This window comes from Motacilla alba, chromosome 14 (genome assembly GCF_015832195.1).
Source record: "Motacilla alba alba isolate MOTALB_02 chromosome 14, Motacilla_alba_V1.0_pri, whole genome shotgun sequence".
Lineage (NCBI taxonomy): Eukaryota > Metazoa > Chordata > Aves > Passeriformes > Motacillidae > Motacilla > Motacilla alba.
The window spans coordinates 13,156,164-13,178,024 of NC_052029.1; the positions used below are offsets into that span (position 1 = coordinate 13,156,164).

Here is a 21,861-nt window from a genome sequence, read left to right on the forward strand (position 1 = left end):
ATGGCTTTACAAAGCTGCTAAGCCTTGTGGGCGGTGAGAAGTTACTCAGCCATCCCCTCTGGCATCTGATGAGAGGGACAAAAAGTACATGGTACCCCTGGATGCAACAGAAGTGGGTGTACATTGTCACCTGCCCGTTTGTGGACATGCCCTCAGCTCCACAACACTACAGACATTGTGGCATCACTCCCCAACTCCACTGCACTGGCTTGTGCAGAGGAAGACACAAAGAATGGCAAGTTTAGGAAGCTCAAAGCCCAAATACACAAATTATTTTGGACACCTGACTTTTCTTAAAATCCGTGGGAGTAAGATGCTCAGTTCGCCGTTTGGATCTATGCCCAAAGTCTTCAGGACTCCAGGCAGAAAATCCTGAGGTCAGGAAGCAGAAGGACTTGGCGCCAGTCCTGCTTCTCCTTCTCCACATGAGCAGCCCAGCAATCATATGAGGTGCTGCCATATGCTCAACCTGCCTCCCCAAATTCACCATGCCTGAGTGACCAAATGACAGGCTGAGGCCCTTCCCTTGAACCTGCACACAGCTGAAAAACCAAAGCTGAGCTGTTCCCTGGGTTGCAACAATCCTGAGCTGAGACCTGAGTGACAAAGGGGAACATTCCTACACCAGGAGATTCACCGGATAGTGGATAGCTAGAAGCTCTCTTAGGTCTGGGAGGGACTTTTTGTTCATGAAACCACAGTGCCAAGTGGGAAGGTACTGTAAGAGCTCCCTCTGCCATGAGCCAAGGCTTTAGCTCCACCAACACCCCATGCTTTCTCTTCCCATTAGCTCCAGAGCCCACAGTTCAGGAGACACGTGTCTGTCCTTGGGAGTAAAGCACACTCAAGAACAGACCTGCTGGGTAATATATAGAGCACAATAAGCCAAAGGCTGTGTTCAAGTCCAGTGGACACAATGACTCCTATTTTGCCATATAAATGGCTAATTTCATGCCAAACGTGTTCCATTGGAGAGTCCCTAGCTCATCTTCCCCATTAGTGAAATTTCTAAACTAGTGTTGCACCAAGAGATGTATTTGTTATGCACACAAACATCCCATAAAGGTTTTAACATGGCTTTAAATAGCTGCAAGCAAGGGGAAAGATGCGTGTGCAAGTGAGCTGAGACCATTACACAACGGTCTCAGACCATAAACTCTGCCCCAATGTCTGCCTGAACTGTTAAAGACTCTCCTATGTTTGGTTCTATTGTTTTCCCAACATTGTCAGCAATTCAGATTTTTCCTTCTGTAACAGGGGTCAGTTGCTGGAGCCTTCACCTCGGGCACACTCTGGGTTCAGAAGTAACAATCCCCACACTGATGTGGAGTGAAGACAAGCACTGATAAGAGCCATGGGAAGGCTCAGCACAGCCAGCCAGGAAGCAAGCCATGACACTGAAGGGCAGGAGGATGCTCAGCAACATCAGTGTCGCTGGCAGCCTTTTCCTTTCCAACAGATTCCATGGCATCATCCTAAATCCAAGCCCACTGAACTCAACAAGGACTTTAACAGTCAACTACCTCCTAGAGAAGAGGCTCCACCTGCTCATCTGACAGGTAGGAGAGTGTCTACTCCCACCAAAAGCAAGAACACGGGTCAACTTTTATTAGTGTTTTCCCCACTGATGATGAATACAACACAGGTCAGGAAGAGACACACTGATCATGGCTTCCCCTTGGACAGCAAGATGGGCAGACAACCCAAAGATGCAGCAGCAGTCACTGGGAGGAGGAGGTCACTTTTCATTCATGAGCAAAACCAGACCCATCTGCAAGACCCCTTTCAGTAGCCCAGAAACTCGCACCACAAGCCCTCCTACAGACAGAAGAGATAAAAAAGAGGTTACTTACTATAGGAGTAGCTGCTAACTTCGGATATTGCTGGTGAATGGGAAACCTTGAGCTGATTTTTGACTTTCAACCCCACCTCCATCTTCTTCATTTTGGCAGTCACTTTGTTTTTACCTTCCTTGGTGGTTTTCAGTGACAGGCCCAGGTTCTTGGCCAGGCTCTTCTCTTCCTTGCTTGGCAGAGCCTCGTGGGCTGGGAGGTACCTGCTGCCACCTCCACTGGTTTTGAGCTTTCCCCCAGAGCTCTCAGCAAACTTGAAGGGGGATTTGAGCTTGTCTTGTTTGGTGAGAGACAGGGCCTTGTCAAGCTTGCTGGCCAGCTGCTCCTGATCCGATGGCACCTTCTTCTTTTTGAGCTTCAACTGCCGAGGTGAAAGGAAGAGACAAGGTGAACATGGAGCAGGTATCATGGCAGACCTGAGGGATTTTACTAGCCCTCCAAATCGTCTCATGCATGTAGTTAATAAAGCCTCAAGGTGATAGTCTTAGCCCCCCAGTTGCCATAACCCACCATGGTTCTAGGGAAGAAGAAGAGGAAGATGTCAGCAAACAGTACAATTTTACTCATACTGAGCACTACAAAGCTGCAAGATTAACTTAGAAAACCTGAATGTTCTTCCAAAAAGAAGTATGTTCACAGAACATACTTTGGAGCTCTTTTTTATCTACACCACCTGGTTTTTAGGGTATGTTTGGGTTGGTTTTACAAGCTTTTCTCTAAATCACAAGGATTAAAAGTCTTCTTTACCCAAGAGCCAGCCAAATAAATACGGATTTCCACATAATCAACCAGCTCCAGAGGCTGGGATGCCAAAAGAACCCAAATACCTCTCAGCATGAGCATCAGCACCACTGCACTACAGCCAGAGCTGATACATCCTTTTCAGTATTTTCTCACTTCTTGAAAAAAGCAAATATATTTCACATGTGCTACAGCTAGATAACAGCAGCTCTAACTCAGTACTTTGCCTGCATGCATTTTGGATTTCATCACCAGCTTAAAGCTCCAGTAAATATCTCATTGCTTCAACAGGAGCAGAAAACCCTGCATTTGAAATCGGAAGGTTGTGCTCCCATTCCTCCCTTGCTTCAGGTCCATTCCCCTGTGCTCTCTCAATAGGCAAAGGGGTAAGACAAGCCCTGCTCTGGATTCAGTGCCAGTGCAGCACTGAATGCTCTGGCTGGCTCCAAGGCACTTGACTCTGCTGCCTTCCAAGGAGGTTCAACCTCTGTAAGCCAACATTAGCCCCTCCACTGCACACAATCCTCTCTTGAGGAGCATCTAAACCCATGTGAACTAAAAGCAGACACTGAAAGATCAGGAGTCCAAGCCAACACCAGCAAAGCAGGAAAGAGATGGGCTTTTGGCCCGTGGCTCCATGTTCCCCATGAGGGCACTGACCTCATTTGAGAAGCTGGGAGCTGCATCGTGCTCTTCCCAGCTTGGGTTCTTCCCTTTCATCTTGCCACTGCTGCTCTCCACATCCTCGTCCTCCTCTGGGAGGGCCCCTTTGTGCCTCTTCTTCATGCCCTCACCAGTCTCAGAGTCTTCAGAGAGCAACAAGGACTTGCTCAGTCTGCAAGCCAAGCACAGGATGGGTCAAGGTGGGGGGGCTTTCCTCCCTGTGATCCCCACCAAGCTCAAAAGTGAGGTTAAATGCCTCCTAAAACAGTGGGGATCCTCAGCAGGAGCCAAGTCTACTGTGAAGTGACAGCAGTTTAGACAAGGTTTTCCTTGGAGAGGAGAGCCAAGGAGCCCTTTGTGCATGCTCTTGGCCACCAGGACAGGTGAGGGTGCCTGAAATCAGAGACCTGCAAGGTGGTCTCTACAAGGAAGTGCTTGGTGTCTTGATGACAGCCACCAAAAAGTGCCTGGTTTGGTACAGAGCAGCAACAGCAAGGACTGACAGCTGAGGTGGCCCTTAAGGTCTTTTTCCACTTCTACTTCCATGGATTCTGTAGGTGCAGAAAGAGACTCCTGAGGCCCAGGGAGGTGCCTCACTGCCCAAACACTTTGGTTTCTTTGGTATGAGCAGGAGGTGGCAAGGAAATGCCACGTAGGGTGACAGGGAGGGACAAAGGCACTGCAAGGACTGGCTCACTCCAGATGCAAGTCGGGCCCCTCGTGAAAGGCATTTGTGATCTACGTCATTGGACTTGCTTTGGGATTTGGGAGGAAAGGAGAGAGTAAATAAATAAGAAAATAAAATAAAAAATAAAGTAGGTGAGACTATAAGCACATCTTTCCTGGTTCCCCAGCCGTCTCCAGTAACTATCTGATGGATGATCACTCAACACCTCAAGATTCCTAACAAGCTTCCATTTCAAGCTCTCATATGCTGCCTCCTTCACACTAAGCCTGCTGGTCAGACCACAAAGCCACTGACACGGGGCAGCCTCCTCAGCTTCCAGGCATTTCCCCTCCCTCTATCCTCTCTGCTGACCTGCACAGACTGCTAAACCAACACCTCAGGCCTCGACGCTGGCTGAGGGTGCACCTCCATCTCCCAGAGCAGCCTGCTCCAGCACTCCTGTGATCCAGGGACAGGCACACACAGCACTGTCACACACCCACACATGCACAACTCCAGCTGCCTCTGGATGCCTCCAGCCTGTCCAGCCACCCAAACACGAAGAGCAAAACACGGAGCCACCAAGAGGACAGATTTTCAGAAGCGTTGGTCAGTGGGAGCTGGGCACCTGACTCTGATTTGCAGTCTTGAAAAGGACATTTGCAGAAATATGGAGCACACAGGGAGGCAGCTTGGAAATGCCTTCCCATTGCAGAGGCCATCTATGGTAGGGTAGATGGCCAACAGTGGTGAGATCCAAACAAGAGCAGCTGGACTTGCAAAAGAGAAAAAAGCAGAGTAGAGGATAATCCAGATGCTTGAAAGAGAGATGTCAGGCAAAACCAACTCCCACTGATTCAGGGAACAGAGAGGAAGACAGAAGAAACACAGCAGAATGGTCCTACAAAGTAGATTACCTGGAATAGCTCTGTCCTTCCCAGTTTTGACACCAACATCCCCACAATTGGCTCTACAGCACCTGACTGCACCATCTGCTCTCCTGAAAGCACACGAGGACACACTCCCCAACTCCAAAACCTCACCTACAGCTCCCTGCCAGCCATCTCACCTCACAGCTGCTCAACTCCACCTGTGCTACCTGCACCCAACACCAGACAGGTGCTCTGCCTGCGGGGAGGGAGGACACTGGCCCTGCATTCCCACCGTAAGGACACACTCACGTCAGCAGCACGCGCTTCCACGGCCAGCGGCCAGCCTGCCACCACAGCGAGCCCCCGCTGCATCCGAGACGCTCTCCCCAAGTCAGACCCTGGCGCAGTGACCCTGCCATGTTCCCGTCTTCCCCAAATTCCAGCCTTACTTTCCACTCTTGCTGTCACTCTTCCCTCTCTCCTTAATGGGTGACAGAGCGCTTGATCCAAGTTTCCTCTTCCTGGGCCTTCCAGGGCCTCTTCTCGCCAAGCTTCTACTTTTCTCGTCATGCTTTTCCCTTTAAAAAAACCATACGCTTCACTGTTAACCAAGGCAACAAAACAAAAACAAAAACCAAACAAAAAAAAAAAAAAAAAGAGGCAAAGGAAAAAAAAAGGCAAAAGCAAATTTTGCAACCGAAAAGCAAAACAAACAGGGAAAAAATAAAGAAAATAAATCCAAAAAGAAGAAAAAGGGAAAATAATTAAAAGAAAGCAAGCAAGAACGGGAGCCAACCCAGAACCTTCACCTGCCACCAAACTGCTAAACTGAGCTGCTGAAGCCAAGGTTGTCTCTAACAGTCTCCCAGCTGCAGTCACCAGTTACCAGGTTGTCGTGTCACATAGCCTAGGAGTGTGCTGTGCAAAGCTCTGCCGGGATGTACCAGGAGGAGAGGAGAGGACAGGAGGCAGGGAGGGATGGAGGGGAGTTTTCTCTCCCAGGCCGAGAGGCAGTGCCCAGCTGGAAAAAACCAAGACTTGGGTGAGCAGCCTGTGACTTACTCGGAGTCCCTGCGCCGCTGCAGCTTCACCAGCTCCCGCTGCTTCTCCTTGTAGCGCCGCTGCAGCTCGGCCAGCCTCATCCTGTAGTCCAGCTCCATCGCATCCATGTTCTCAATGGCTGATTTGATGGAGTACATCTGGGGTGGGGAGGCAACAGAGTGTCAGGACACGCCCAGGGGGTGCACGCTGGGTGCCCTGGCAATGGTCAAGGTGTGCAGAAAGCCCTTTGTGCTGAGAGGGGAGGAGAGACACCAGCACAGCCTCAGAGTGGTACCCAAGAAAACCAGCAAAGCAAAGATGTTCTGTGGCTTATGCACAGGATGGCATCAGCTCAGAGGGACTGTAACCCTGGAAGAGAGCCTGCAGGATAAGATGCTCTTTTAACTTGTTTAAAAAGACAGATCACAATATAGCCTATCTTGGAATACTTACTTGCTCTGTACAAAATAACTTATCAGCCTCTTCCACAGGAAAGGGTCAGGAAATTAAAAATAAACAAGGAAAAACTCTCCTATCACTATTTTTATTTCTCCTCTGGTCAAAACAGTAACACACAGGTTTCACATTAAAACACTGCTTCCAGGGCTGACGAGGGTCCTGCTGAACCTTGACTAACAAGCAAGGGAAGAACCTAAACTGCAGCCCACTGACTCCTGTGCAGCCAGGAATGTGACATGAGGGAACAGCCAGCTTGTTCTGCTGAATGCAGAGGGGCAGCAGAGCCAGCATGAGCCCCAGACTGGGGCTGGGACAGTGAGCTGTGTGAGTGGATGCACTGGGGCTTTCCAGGCTCAGCCACACTAACAGCTACTTACTGGTTCATCTTTCTTCTGCATCCAGCTGTACTTTTTGTTGGGATTCAGCTCTCGAGGCAGCCGGATGGTTTTCAGACTTTCCATAAAGGGGGTGGAAAGCACTTCCATGAGCATGTGGGTGCTGGCAGCCAGCAAACTCTCCAGCGTTGGCCGGACAGGAAAACTCTCTGGACCTGCTGAGAAGGGCAGGAAAAAAAAGCTACAGAAGATCACATTCCAAAACTGCTTCTCCAACAGGCACAAGGAGGGGCTGATGGCCCTTTCTTGACTATGGCTGCTCAAGGAGCCCCCCAGCCACCCTCGGCCCCCACTTGAGATCTTCTGTTGTACTCAGCCGTGGTGTAACTGGCAGTTCCCACCACTTCTCACCTCAGGAAGTTACTGGAAGGTGAGATTCTTTTCAGGACCTGCCAAACTCTTGGAAAGCGTCATCTGGAGCTACTGGGGCCTCTGGTGCCAAACCCCAACAGACTGTGGACTCAGTGCCTGCCAGAAGGGTGTTACCCTGGCAGCTCTCAGCAACTGGGGCTCCGTTTCCGCTACGCATACCACAAACTGTCTAGACATGGCGAGGGCCTTTGGAAGGGAGAGCAGTACAAAAGCCACACGTAGCTCAGCCTGCTGCAACAAAAACTCTGCTCCAAACCCATCTGAAGTACCAGCCACTCCTGCAACTCAGAACAATGCTCTCCTTGCTGCCTGGCTGAGGCTGCGAGAGATCCCACCTGTGACTCCACTCCTCTGCCCACAAGGAGAACACAGGGACCATAAGATGGGAGACCCAGCATGGTCCAGAGCTGACCAGACTCCCCACTCACAACTTACTTTGCATTTCTTGCTTCCGTTTCTCCAGCTCCATCTCTGCAATTTCACTCAGCAAAGTGATCCCTTGCAGGAAGGAGTGCTCCAGGCTCTGGTCAGTTAACACCTCCACCTTCATCTGGGGTGGAGTGACAGTGGTGGTGGTCAACAAGGAACAAGCCTGAGGCATTTCTGTAGCAGCCACCAAAGCATTCATCCCAGCCAGTGGGTCACCCGGCTTGATGTCCAGATCTGGGATTTGGCAAGCGATTGCCTCTTCTGTGTAGGAAGGGATCTCTTGCCCCTGCTCCCCCTCCTCAGGAGGCAGGCTGGGAAACTCCCTCGCCCGGGGCACATCAGCACTCTGCAGATCCATGGCCACAGAGGCCTCCTCCCGCTGGGGCGTCAAGTCCATCTCCGGGGGCTCGCTCTCCGCATGCACGAGCAAACCGTCGTAGTCCATGTGCATGGAGCAGGTTTCTGCTCCACTCCCGCTCTCTGCCTCAGCCTCTGCTTCTGCAGGACAGGCCACAACCTGGTAAGGAGGTGGGCAGCTCTGAAGGTCTTCCTGGTCCTGCTCCATAGGAGCCAGGGCTTCGCCCTGGTGCAACAGGAGATTGCAATTGTCCACGTTCTGCACCGGGACGGCTGCAGAGGTGGTGATGTTCAGAGTCCCCATGTCCTGCTCGCAGATGCTTTCTTGGCTTTCCTCCATCTGCACCTCTGATTTCACCCTCTCTTCCAAGGATTCCTCTTCTGCTGCCGCTTGGATGGGCTCCAGGATTTTGGACGGAGACAGGTGGATGGGCTTGACCTCTGAGGAAAGGTCCATGTGCTCAGAGCCCTCAGCAGGCAGCGGGACGTCAGGAGCCAGGCCATCCGCATCAGATGCTGCGGGGGGCTGCAGGAGGTAGGGATAGTGTCTTCCAAAGGAGGGAGGCAGGGACTGGAATGGGTATCCAGGGGGGATCTCTGCAAGATATCAGAAAGGACAGACTGTGTAATGGCTGGGTCTCCAAAGCACCTTCTCTCTCACTGAGGCATAGAGCTGGTTCCCTTTGCTTCCATCATCTCTGGTCTCTTCCTGTTCTCAAGCAATAGCTGCTTTGGGCACCTCTCTCCTGACCAAGCTGCCACAGACAGCACCCCAGAGGTCCCTTCTGCACCTTTCCAGCACTTTCATGCAACTGGAGAGAGATCTGCCTCCTGCATCCTCTCCCACTGGGACTCCAGCCCTGGAAGAACCAACCCAGGCTCAGCCCACGGGAAGAAGAGAGCCTACAGCCCCAGGCACCCAGGCATCAATCTCAGCCCATCACACCAGCCCTGCTCCTTCCCTCTCCCCTGCCTTTGAGAGGAGCTATGTGGCTTTCCCTAGGGGAAGGGACGGAAGCAGGAAAGAGCTGAGGAGAAAAAGGGAGGCAGGCACGAACACAACGGGACTCTGCCAAAGCAGGGCTCTCTTACCTGGGAACAAGGCCTGATATGGACCAGCAGCCTCTTTTTCCAGCTCCAGGTCTTTCTTCTCCACGGTCTCGGGCGCCTCTTCCTTTGGAGGGATGGCGGGGGCAGGGGGTGGAGAGGCAGGGGGTGGGCTGGAAGGATGGGAGCTGGGGGTGGCAGGGTAGGAGTAGGCTGGCTGCGAAGGTGGCTCCTCCATCTTTTGGATCACCTCAGCTTTGAGCACAGACACGGGTGAGGCCCTGGGAGAGAGGGGAGGTGGACTCACAGCCTTGCTGTAGGACGTGGAGGCGCTGGGAGACAGCACAGGTGGTTTTCGGTGCACCAGTCCCGGGGCAGAGGAGGAAAGGCCTGATTTGGCACTGTCCAGGCTCCGTTTTGTCACCTTCTCTTCCATATCCACACGCTGCTCGTTTGCCTTCAACCTCTCCTGTGACAGGAACAGAGCAAAACTCAGCACAACATCTGGGAAGTGGCACTGACCAACCACCAAGCAAGACCAAAACAAGGTCCTGTCAAATATGCAGTGGAATAAAACACAATCCCCAGTGCAAGTCCATTTGAAGACCAATCTGACAGAGGGTGACACTGATCTACAAAAGCTTAGTTACAAATTCCCAGCTCCAGAAATCATGAGAAGGATGTCTCAGCTTTCATTTGCATGCAAAGCAAACCATTTCTATTTCCAAGCCTCCAGCCTAGCAAGCCCACATGTAAAATGAAGCCTGGAAACCAGAGGAGCACTATAAAATTGAATGGGTGTAAACACCCAAATGAAAGCTCATGACTTCCAAAACCTTTTCATGAATGGGATCTCTCTCCAGGAGCCAGTGTGACTGCTGCAAGTCCTGCAGCTGCTTCTCTGAGCTGCTCAGGAGGTTTGTTTGGAGGTGACCAAGGATGAAACCACTCAACTACACAGAGACATCCCATGGGAAGGAATCTAGCTCACACTGCTGCTGTTGGGGAGCTCTTCTGACAGCACTGCTCAAAGGCTCTACACCAACCCCCCCCAAAACCCACTCTAACTGCAGGATACACCAAATGCTCCATATCCCAGAGACCAGGGCAGAATCACTCAATGCATCCATACCCTTGAGACACACTTGCCACACAGGCACAGCTGCATTTTCTCCCCAGACACTCCAACTTCAGGCTCATTTCATGGCCAAACAAGAAGTTCTTGAAAACATACCACGAGCTGGGCACTCCTCTGCAGCTCCATGGCATGGGCTGCTTGCTGCTGCAGGATGTACAGCTCGTGCTGCCGCAGCAGCTGCTGATGGGAGAGCAGCTGGAGCTGGTGAGCGTGCTGGAGGGAGCTCCTGGTTGGGGGGTACATAGCGGGCCACAGGGGGGGTGCCCGGTCCATCAGCTCTGCTGTGGAATGAGCAGAGATGCAGTCACGGAGGCAGCAGGGCAAAGATGGATAAAGGATTCAGGATCACTCAGGGCAATGGTCCCTACAGTCCCAGAGTGTAGGGGATGCCAAACACTGGGCTTTGCAGAAATACAACCAGAAACCAGAGGGGAGAGTGTGCTGTGTTCCACTCTGCAGCCCCAATCCCACCACCTCTGAGCCCTAGGGCCTTTGGCTTTGCTTTGCTCTCCAGCCCTTGGTTTGATTTCCATGCCCGAGCCTATGAGAAGATTCTCCTAACCAAGGACTCAAATTCTGCAAGGTCCTGCAGGGGATGAAGAGCCACTGCTAAAGATTACATGTTTCCATCTCCAAAACACACCTAATGAGAGGCCTGCTCACACCCACCCTACAGCTGTGGCTGCTGGTCCCCACAGGCAGGTATGCTCCTCTCTGGCCCTCTCCAAAGTCCGTTTTCCCCACAGCTGTCAAAGAATGGTCCTCAGGCACGAGCTCACATCCTTACCAAAGTGTGGCAAGTGCTCGCTGGGGATCACAACAAGCTGCCCTGACTGTGGGTCTCTGGCAAACTGGTAGGCAGAGGGGAGAGCTCCCCCCATGGCAGGGGGGAAGCCTGGAGTCATGCCCTGGTGCAGGGAAGGGTGACCAAGTCCTGGAAGAAAAAACACCAAGGTCACAACTCAAGAGATGCAGACAGCTCCTACCCACACGAGAAGTCATCTACTGCTCCGAAACGCCTCCTTCCCCTTTCCCTGAGCTCATCCAACAGATTCTCTGGGCTGCAGCGACACTTTTGCCTGGATTTCATTGGTGTGAACACCCTCCCAGGGCACTCACCGTAGGGATGGCCAGCCAGCCACATGGAGGGACTCCCTGTCCTGGGGAGCCAGGGGTGGGCTGCCAAGTGCGAAGCGGGGTCTGCAGACCAGCGCCCGGAGCCCGCCAGGGCTGGGCCTCCTGTCACCATCAGGTTGGAGTTCAAACCGTTGGTGGCACAGCTGGAGGGGTGTATTCGGGCAAAATCTGCCAGCTCCTTGCTTTCTCTGGGGATGGAGAAGGCAAGAGAGAGACAGTGAGAGAGGGTCCAAGTGATGGAGGAGCCCAGGAGCATGGACCAGCCTGCAGAATCAGTGTTTGCAAACGAGGGTCAGTCACTCAAGGAGAGCTGTGATGGAGGTGTCACGTCGAGGATAAAACACTTCATCTCTCCAACCCTTTGGAGCAGGCATGGATTTGCACCTGTCTGTTAGGACTGCTCTGCTGAGGATTTAGGATCTGCCTATATCCCCGTGCACCCCACTGAGCATCCCTCTCCACACCAGCAAGGTTGGTACCTCCACCAGGATGGATGCAATCCTGTCTGCTCTCTGGACTGGTTGTCCCTGATCTCAGCTTGTGACACTACGGCAAAAGATCTCACCTCCTTCCAACCCTCACCTGAGCAGCTTCTCCTGATCCCGCTCCAAGCGCCCTGCCAGGAGGTGGCTGTCCCGGTGGCGGCTCCTCTCGTCCCCACAGTCATCTTCGGAGCGTCCGTGCCCTAAGAGACAACCCAGCACCATCAGACAGGAGAAATGGACTGGAGAAAGCTGTCCCCTCTCCTCTGGGCACGGAGCAGAGTACCTGAGAGCCACTACACCCAAACATCAGTGAAGGACAGTGGTAGATTTCCCATCCCAGCAAGAGCCGAGATGCAGCTAAATCCTGCATCAAACCACATAATCCTGCTTAGCCCATTTCAGAGAGGGGAAGGATTTTATCTCTGCACTTGCTGAAGCACCTTCTGATCTTGTAAATTAGTCTGGGAGCACTGAGTATGCTCTGAATCCCTGTCCCTCTGCAACAGGCAGAACCAACAATACGGACCCTCACAAAATCAGCGCACTCCACTCCACAATTCAACCATTAGCAGGAATCTGCATCCCCCTCGAGACATGCAACAAGAAAGGGTCTGATGAGGCAGGGACACATATGGCAGATGAGGGCAGGAATCCAAAAAGCTGGATGTTTGGCTGGAGAAACCACTTGTTCACAATCAGCACAGCTCTTGCAAATACAGCCTGGCATGGCAGCAGCTGCATCTGCGAGAGGTTAGGAGGCACCTTCACAGGAGCGAGCAGCAGAGCCCCGCTTGGCTCTGCCAGCACCAGGTATTGGGGCCACCCTTCCCTTTATCCAAGATCTTCACTCCAGCTGCCTGATTTGAAGCTTGCTTTTCCCTCATTTTTCAGACAACTCCCTGTTGCCCCTCTCTGCACTGTGCTTTGGTGATACAATCCACTCCTAAATCCCAGCCCTGCTGGCAGAGAGCTCTCAGCCTCACAGGACTGCGCCCCAGCAGCCCTCCCCAGGGTCCTCGCTCTCCTGTCTGGATATGGTTTGGCACATGAGAAAACATCTCAGAACATCAAGTCTATTCTGCTGACAGGCAGCCTTTTCAAGGAGAGCTCTAGTGTGTATTTCCACAAACCTGGACAGCCCATGGGTTTTTTGCTGTCAAGTCTCCAATTCCCTCAGCTTTTACTGTCAGAAGGAATCCAGGAAAAAGACAACATCTCTCCCAGCTCCTTTCCCCAAGGCTCCTTCCACAGGCTCCAGGCAGAAAACAAAGATGCTTTAAAACCTGGCACACAGCTCTCCCTCCCAAAGGACTTCCCAGGGTCACCACATCTCCCTCACAGCCTGCCAGGACACCACGTGCAGCCCAGCCAACCCCAACCAGCCCCTCCCTGACTCACTGAATGATGCCCCACACAGCCTCTGTTGCTCACTTCTACTCCCCAACCTCCACAGCACAGGGGCTCACAAATCCCTCTGGAGCCCAAACATCTTCCACTGCCTCTCCGCCAGCATTCCTTTTCCACACCCTAGCCCAGATTTTTCCCCTTTGGAGCCTCTTTTCCTATTTCTTTCCCCTAATCAATGCCCAGCTGTCTCTTTGGTGTCAGCAATATGGAGCAATTCCTTGGAGAGCTCACAGCCTCCCTTCCTTCCTTGGCAGAAGGTGAGCAGGCCCCCTCCCCCAGCCTTTCATTAAAAATGTGTTATTTTGTTGTTTTATCATCGCTCCTCCCTCTCCCATCTACACTCCTCGTGCTCCATTATTTCTGGACGAGTTTATCATCTTTTTTCCACTCCCCCATCCAAAAACAAACACTGAAGGACCTCTAATTCCCGCCCATCCTCCACCCCACCAACAGGACAGTCCCTTTTCTGGACAGAACGATGATTGTCCAGACAGTGAATGATCATTCTGTCTGTATATATGAACATGACGCACGGACTGCATAGAAAAATTCAATCAGTTATGCATGGAGGAAAGGCTTAGGTCCGTTCCCTTGACAACCAATGCCCGGTACTAAATACTTGCATTTTACTTGCCAAATACTACAGATTAGCCAACTAAAGCCTGCTTTCTCCTTCTTAAAAGGTCTAAACATTCAAGCACCGTCCACTCAGCGCAAGCAAGCTAATGTTATTAGACGACTATCTCCTGGCACACAAAGGGGGGGCAGCATTTGGGGGGCGAGAGGAGGAGAAAAGCAGTCTTGTTTTCTGTCTGAAAGCCAACTGCATCACTTAGCAACGAGCCCAGAGGCCTGCCAGAATTCAACCCTTGTTTGCAGCCTTTTAGTTCGGCTCAGTAAATTACATTTAACGCAAGCTGGGAGCGTCTGGGACGATTGAACGGCTGAACAAACAGCTCCCTGTGCTGCCCACGAGGTCCTCGGCCGGCTCCCGGCTGTGGGGAGGGCACTGGGAGGAGATGGGAATGGGGAGAGGGGCTGCTGCCTGAGGGAAACTGCTTCTTGCCACTGAAGCTTGGGAGAGGGGGGCAAAGGCAGAAAAATGGGGAAGGCAAGGGCTAAAACTGGAAAGGCAACCATTGCTCGCCAGCCGCTCGCTTTGGCATCGCTCCTTGGCACACCAGAGCCCCGTGCCAGGCAGCCCCCGGGTGTTATCTTGCTATACGAGTCAAGCAGAGAAACAAAATCCCTCTGGTGCCATCCCTCTCCTGCCAGCACCACGGCTTAAATCAAAATCATGAGATTACAACACCAGCACAAAGGTGGTCCGAGAGGTTTTTCTGTCACTCCCTTTGCTAATGGATCAAACTCATGGAGGAGGATTGTCCTCAGAGGGGATGGAAGTGGGGACAGGGGACTGACTGCCTCTTGCACAGGGATCCTGCTGTCCACTGCGGTTTACAACATGTCCTTGGCTGGCAAGGGAGGCAAACGCAGCTGAAAATGCCAAACTCAGTTCATGGCACACAGCCTGCACTGGGTGTCTGCTCTTCTCAGGGAACAGTTCCTTCAGGGAAGCCCCGAGACAAGCCCTAGGGAACCTACCTTTGATGCTGCTGAGAGACAGTGAGCGATCCCGGTCTGCCAAGCTGGGCCCCAGTTTGCTGCTGCTGCTGCTGCTGCTGCTGCTGTTGTCCTTCTGCCGGGCCACAGCCACAGCAATGCCTACAGGCAAGTGCCTCACCTCCACCTCGCCCTGGGAGCCGATGCTCTCACGGCCGAAGGATTTGGCACTCTCGGGTCTCTCAGGGTCCCTCTTTAGCTGCTTTGCAGGCTGCTGCAGCAGCAGCTGCTGCACCTTGGAGGCTCCCAGCTGTGCAGAGTCCAACTTCACGTTGCCCAAACCCCCAAAGGGGCTCTTCTTGCCGCAGCTCTGCCGGGACGCCGTCTCCTTGGCAAAGCTGCCGCTGTACTTGATGAGGCTCTGCATGGCCGAGCCTTCGCCGTGCGAGGCAGGGTGCAGGACATCTGCGGCGCCCCGCGAGCCCACCACCGAGGACCGCGGCAAACCGCTGGGGTCAAGGTAGACCTTCTTGGCTTCCTCCTCCACCCGGCTGACGTGGTTGTGCTGCGCGGCCAGCACCGCCATCTGCGTGGTGGCAAAGTTGCCCATCTCGAAGGGCTTCCACTTCTGCTCGGGCGGTTTCAGCTGACCATGGTCCAGGTGCTGCCGGGAAGAGTCCAAAGTGCCATAGACCTTTGCTGCTTCTTTGGAGCTGGATCGCTGGAAGCGGTCCCGCTCGCAGGGGCGATGATCTGCCTCCGGACTCGGCTTCAGCAAATCCTTGGAGGCCAGGAACTCCCTGCTCTCCGGAGAGCCCAGCCCCGGCCGGTTGAGGAAGGGCTCTGAAGTGACCTGTCTCTTCAGTGCCATGGAGTTCGTCCTGATCACCGAACCCTTCTCTCTCAGAACCTCCATCCTTTTGGCATCACTGTGACAAGAAAAGTCCTGGGACAAGAGTGTGCGGGAGGCATCTGCAAGGCACCGCTCCGTGGGTGACTGCAGCACCCCCACCTTGCCAAGGTCCTTGTCCTTCCCCTTGTTGTCACGGGCCTGGGAGGCGATTTGGATGGGCCCGCTCCTCTCGTCGTAGGCTTCGACCGAAGGCACGAAGGTGGGGGCGATTACTTTGTGCTCCCTCCCCAGCTCCTTGGCCGGCGGGAAGATGGTGTACATGCTGGAATGGACGGGCTGCGGAGGGAATGTTGTGGCTGGCGTCATCTTCCCCGTCTGCGAGGGGTGTGGGGATGGACAGCTACAGGAGATGTGCAAAGCGCCCACGGAGGGCAGGAGGGGCTCCCCCCGCTTCAGCCGCTCCGCGTGGGCGTGCGCAGAAGGCCTCATGTTCTCATCGTGCCGAGCGGGATCCTTGGCACAGCGGTCCTGCTCGGCACCCAGGACCTTCAGCATGGGGTCCCCGCCGCCGTTGCAGTTGCTGAGGGAAGAGCTCTGCAGCGGGTTCTTGGACTTGGGTTCCCCACTGCCTGCACCCCGATTTGGCATGTGCTCAGCCAGGAACGGCGAGAGACGCTCGCCGACCTTCACTGCCTTCTCCACCACGCTCACTTTCCGGTCGCTGTCGGGCTTGGTGTCCTGTGTGAGGTCGACCACGCTGCGGGGTCGGGGCTCCTCCTTCGGCTTGCTCTCCTTCTTGGCAAAGGGCAGGGACAGATCGCTCCGGCATGCCCGCTCCTTCCCACCGGGGTCTTTCAGGCCTTCTTTCGAGCTCTTGTGCAGCTGCCCAAGGTCCTTTTCCCGGAGCAAAGTGCTCGACGTGTGGCTGCCCACGGTCCTTGAGAGGGGAGGCTGCGGGTGCAAAGCGGACTGGCCTGCATGGCTGGACAGGTAGAATCCATCTGCAGAGTAAAAGCAACCAAAATTATCACAGGCTTCCAATCCCTTCAGTCCTACACAAAGACAGGCAAGAGGTGGCAAACCAGGAAAGAAGGGATTTCAAGGATGTCTTAAAAATGCCCAGGGCAAAGGGGACCAAGCAGGTTCCTCCATGTGGGATGTAAGACAGCCCTGTCTTATGCATACTGGGGCTTCAAGGAGGCTTCCACATCCAAAACCTTGGTACCGCTCAGCCCAGGAAACATCCAGCTGATCACCCAAGGCGGTTCCTGCTCTTCACCCCCATCACTCCAGCATCCAGCAGCTCCAGCAACCAAACAAGCCCAAAGGACAGGGAAAGTTACCTGGGATGACCGATGGGAAGGACACACAGGGTCCCAGACTCACCTTTCTGTGACTCAAAGAGGCTGTGCTGTCCCAGCTGGGCCAGGAGCGGACTGCCGGCACTGGGAGGTTCGAGGTGGCTCAGGGGAATGTACGATGGGTAGAGACCGTTAGGCAGATGGGAAAAGCCTGCAGAAAATGGGAAACAGAAGAGGGAAACATGTTTTATCCCAAGCAGCACGCTGCCTTGGAACGAGCCCTGCAGGAGCACAGACTGTTGTGGCTGCCGGTCCCTCGCACGCCAGGAGCGGCGGTGGCGGTGGGGACGCAGGCGGTGACACACAGCACACACGGCCCAGGGCAGGGACCCCAGCTCAGGTACCGACTCCCTCCACTGTGGGTCACCCAGCTCAACCTGGGGCTCCAACTCTGCAGCAAATGGAGCATGCTGCTTCCTGAGCAGAGCCTGACACCTGAGGGCTCCGTGACCAAACCACCTGGCTGATAAGATGTTTTATCACAAGTACAGAGACCTGTGGGTGAGCGCACTCCCCAGCGTGCTTCCAGAGCCATGATAAGACCTTCTTGCCAGCGCAGCTCTTTGCCAACACAGCTCACTCCTGCTGCAGGTGCCCAGTACTGGGTACAGGCTTTGAGAAAGCACGAGAGCATCCTCCAGAGCAGCTCACAAAAAGCATAGTTTCATGTATCCAAACTCAGCATCTTATCCCAGAGGAAGGCAAAACAGAGAAAGTGTGACAACCATCCAGGAGCTGATATGAAAGCAGCATATCCTCACGACACTGCTGCCAGTAGTCTGGATGTCCTGGACGCTGGGTCCCCAGCAACACCCTCATGCAAATCGTCCTCATCAGCATTTCCTCAGTGAATACAATCACCATAATAGTGGTAATAACACACACTACTGGCTACAGGCAGCAATTCCTCTCCAACACTGCCACCAAACGACACCCGTGCAACACTACAAACCCAACCCTCCACCAGAATCAGCATCCCAGTCCACGCCATAATTTAAAAACTGAGTTAAAGCCATCAGGAGAACCTGAAGAAGCCAGTCAAGCCCTCTGCAACCCTCCTCCCTTATCCTCAGCCCGCATTAGCAACCAACTTCCCCAAATTCCACAATCCCACTGAAAGCAACCAGGCAACAAGTCTGTCAAGAGTCCAGCATCCAACTGGCTCAAAACAACATCACACCAAAACCCAAGGGGAGACGGAGAAGTTCAGTCCCCGAAGCTGCACGTGGAGCACCATCTGCGAGAGCTAGTCAATATTTCACATTATTTAGACAGCCAGGATCTCTTTGGCGTACATGTTTGCATCCCGGCATATGTGCCTCACCGCCGCGGTGCTCCGCACAGCTCCTGGCCCGCATCCATCACCCGACAGATCCCAGCGGCGTCGCCCGCACACGCCAACCCTCCAGCAGCGGGACCAGGGGAGCTGCTGTGCCCGAGCTCTCCAACACAGAGCCTGTTCCCAGCAGGGAAAAGCTGCTGTTTAACCCTGAGCACAGCGCTGCAAAGGCGCTAAGCGTGCACACAACATTCAGGCCTCTCCTTGGTAACCCCAAAACCTCCACACTGAAGCATTTCCCAACTCCTTTTTTTATTCCAGAGCTGGAGAGAGCAGGGTAGAACCCAGCTTAGCTTTGCTGTGAGCAGCTCCACTCCACGCCATATATGCCTTGGCCACGTCACTGTCACCACTCCGGCAGGACTGGGCTGGCAACAAGCCAGCATCTGGAGCAGGAGTGACACACTTCCAAGGGAACACCAGTCCCATCTGGCAGAGCACATGGCTGCAGCATGGCAAAGCCCCTGGAGCACCCCATGCCACACCAGCCCAGAGACCCCAGCCACAGACGTCCCCACGTGAGCCCCTTCTCCCAGCCAGACGTCAATCCCAGCTGCAGCTGCTCACCAGCACGGGGAACACGGCGAGACACATCCCATGCTGCAGACACCACTGTGCACAGATGCCCACGGCATGTCCCCACTTGCACGTGGTGCAAGGACATGAAGCCACTTGCAGAGCTCCAGGGAAGGGACACACTCCAGCACTGCCATCAGGCACAGGGACACCTGCACACAGCTTAAGTTACTGATACCCAAAGAGGCATTTTCGCACCAGTTACGTCCCTGGTCCTACAAGGGCATCTCCCTGCTTTCAGCATCACATCTGCCCAGGCTCAGTCCCAGCCCCAAATGTTCTGGGGCTTCCTGCACAGTCAGCATCATCACATCCTGCTACGGTGACCCAGCCTCAGCTCAGGGCTGCAGGAGCAGGAGGGGGAATGCCAAGTGTCCAAGATGGGGACAGGTTCAGATGGACAGGTTGGGAACCTAGCAGGGCAGTGTCACCATGCCAGCTGGGGAACAGCAGCAGAACTGTGCTGATGCCACCAGCCAACCGCCAAAGCCACCTCACACCTGGCAGCTCTTCCCAGTAACTTCCAGAAGCCCACAGCTGCTGTTTCTTGGACAGCCATAAGCCCAGCACAGGAGCTCAAAGCACATTCCAAAGCTCTGCAGGTGGAGAAACTGAGGCACAGGCAGGTGCAACGACTTGGTCCATCATGCAGCTGACCAGCAGCAAAACCAGAGAACCACTCGAACTCCAGCCTCGGGTCTATCAGCGACATTTTTTTTTCCCTTGCAAAGTGCCTGAAGAAGCTGCACAGGCTGTATTTACCTGGCTTCTTCCCTGCCAGGAACCAGAGCTGGAGTAGGGAGAAGGAATCTGAACCACAGCTTTCCTGGGGATGAACCCAATGCAAATCCAACCTCGAGGCACTGCCAGAACATCCCTTCCTCCGTACAGCCCTCCAGCAGCCACGCTGACAGGCTGCTGGCGTACGACTCACACGGAGCCCAGAACCTGCTGCCCCAGTGCCCTGGGCAGGACCTGGAGGTGAAGCTGCTCCTCCATGCGCTGAGGAGCTGCACTCGCAGGAGGCAGCCGCGGGTGAGTCGCTGCCTCCTTGGATCTCTGTGCCAGAAAGCGATGCCAAGGGGAGAAATTCTACCGCAGTGAGCAACGCACAGCTCACCCCAACCATGGGCATCTGCCAGGAGAAAGGGAGGGGAAAAGGGGAAACCACAACCATCTCCATCTGCCTGAGGCCCGAGTGTTTGCTGAACCAGCACAAGATCCGCTTTGCCCAGGGACACGCCGACAGGTCTCGGCAGGCTGAGCCACGCTCCTCCAGCCGATTGCTTGCCCAGAGGCGGTCTGGCACCACAGCACGGGCAGGGAGGTGCGAGCTGGCAACACTGCCAAGCCCAGACTGGCTGTGCCCCCCTTCCCTGCCAAGTTACACCATGCCAAACACATGCGTGTGCCCATTAGCTCGGCCTCTGACCGCCTGAGAAAGGCACCACCAAAACTTATGTCATGCCAGCAGGGACACACATGATCTAAAGCAGCCCAGCTCTGAGGGTAAAAGGGTTCAGGGCACAGAGATGGTCCCTCAAACCGCTTTATCCCTATAGCCAGCAGCCAAAATGTACCCCCTGTGATGCTCTAGTTGCTGCAGTGGATGAACACACCTGTCCTCCTCCTTTCCAGCTCCAAGATTATAAAACATATCTGTTTTTCACAATTGAGACATAAATCACTAAGGGCTGTTATTAGAGGAACTTGGCGGGTGCAGATGTGTCAGCCCGCTTGAAAACGTCTTCTTCATTTCTGCTCAGCTCTCCAAAACGGCACGGGTTCGGGGGAAGAGGTACGGCCTGGGGTGACTCACCACCGAGAGGGGATGTGACCGATGGGGAGATGAGATACCAGCGACCGCACAAACCACACACCAAACGTCTGGAGGCCGGAGGTCACGCTGGGGGAAGTGGGAGGGAAACAGACCCCACGTGCTCAGCCCGCTTGGGGTTGCCAAAGGTCCCCGTGAGGAGGGAGCTGACAGAAAGCACCCCCAGGCAGAGCTGGGGGAAGAAGGCGGGCGGCCAGGCCCGCAGCAGAGAGGGCTGCTACTGGTCACCAGGAGTTTTAAACCTGTGGGGCTTTCTCCAACTTGGCCCCTCATACTTCAAGCCTAAAATTCAGTCCCAGCTGGACAAGTCAGTCAAGCCTGGCTTGTGAAAGAGCCAGACAGGAGGAGGGCATGCTGGAAGCAACATGCTGGAACTGAACATATCTCCCCCATGGACATAGCTCTGGCCAATGAGCCAAGCTACACGCCTGAGGTGGCACGGGTGTGTGCCAGCACTGGGAAAGCTGCTCCACCTCTCCTCAGCTGGAGGTGACTGGCCGGCACCTTCAGCACCCCCATGCTGCCCTCCACACTTGCTGCCAACATGCTACAGAGGGGACAGCTCACCTGGACACCCACCAAGGGTGAAGGGCAGCAAGTGGGAGCAACACGGAGACACCACTCAATGGGGAATTCACTCTCCCAGTCTGGTTCCATGCTTCCAAACTAATCAAGAGCACCAGCACACCAGAGAGAAGCAGCATCCACAAAGCCTTTGCTCATGCCTTGGGACAACTTTCCAGTTGGAAAAGACCTTTAATCAAGTCCAGCTCAGCTGGACAACCCTGTTGGCTGGTGTGGGATAACAGGTGGCCACGTGCACTGCTGGCTGCAATGTACACCCTGAAGCTGAGCCCTGGGCACAAGCCATACTCGTCTGAGAAGCCACAGCCCTGGCACCGGAAGACCAGTAGCCTCCAGCACCCCAGGAGAAGTGAAGTAAGTCTCCCCCATCAGCCCCATCTGCCCGTTATACATTTCTGCCACTTATGAAATATTTCCAACCGCCAGCATCTCGCCCCATCCTCCCTGGGCCATGATGGATGGACACATTGCCAGGACTCAGGCTGGCACCACGCAGGGCCCTGCCAGGGGCTATGACCACAGAAATGCCTGAGATATAAAGCCTGACCCCTTGGACCCTCCAATATGAGTCCAGCAGGGCTGGGAAACACAGCAGCAAGAATTTGGGTTTATTTCCACGGGATGTTTTGAACTCTGGGCACTCAAGGGAGATTTGCAGCCCAGATGTAGCCAGTTCTCAGCGGA

General features: G+C 54.2%; 1 protein-coding gene across 4 annotated transcripts in view; it reads right to left on the reverse strand.

The window, feature by feature from the left end:
* Positions 1-21,861, reverse strand: part of TNRC18 (trinucleotide repeat containing 18) — a 55,040-nt gene that overhangs the window by 21,307 nt on the left and 11,872 nt on the right. Inside the window, exons 2-14 of one of the 4 annotated variants that reach the window (XM_038151861.1) lie at positions 16,866-16,991; positions 14,669-16,480; positions 11,754-11,856; positions 11,154-11,359; positions 10,822-10,968; positions 10,131-10,315; positions 8,942-9,365; positions 7,499-8,446; positions 6,674-6,846; positions 5,859-5,995; positions 5,246-5,374; positions 3,255-3,429; positions 1,854-2,214 (exon numbers count right to left, since the gene is read on the reverse strand). In XM_038151861.1, coding sequence (XP_038007789.1) covers positions 1,854-2,214; positions 3,255-3,429; positions 5,246-5,374; positions 5,859-5,995; positions 6,674-6,846; positions 7,499-8,446; positions 8,942-9,365; positions 10,131-10,315; positions 10,822-10,968; positions 11,154-11,359; positions 11,754-11,856; positions 14,669-16,480; positions 16,866-16,991 — 4,926 coding nt within the window. Of the gene's footprint in view, positions 1-1,853; positions 2,215-3,254; positions 3,430-5,245; positions 5,375-5,858; positions 5,996-6,673; positions 6,850-7,498; positions 8,447-8,941; positions 9,366-10,130; positions 10,316-10,821; positions 10,969-11,153; positions 11,360-11,753; positions 11,857-14,668; positions 16,481-16,865; positions 16,992-21,861 lie in introns of all 4 variants that reach the window. The other 3 variants (XM_038151859.1, XM_038151860.1, XM_038151862.1) reach the window with 3 other exon arrangements.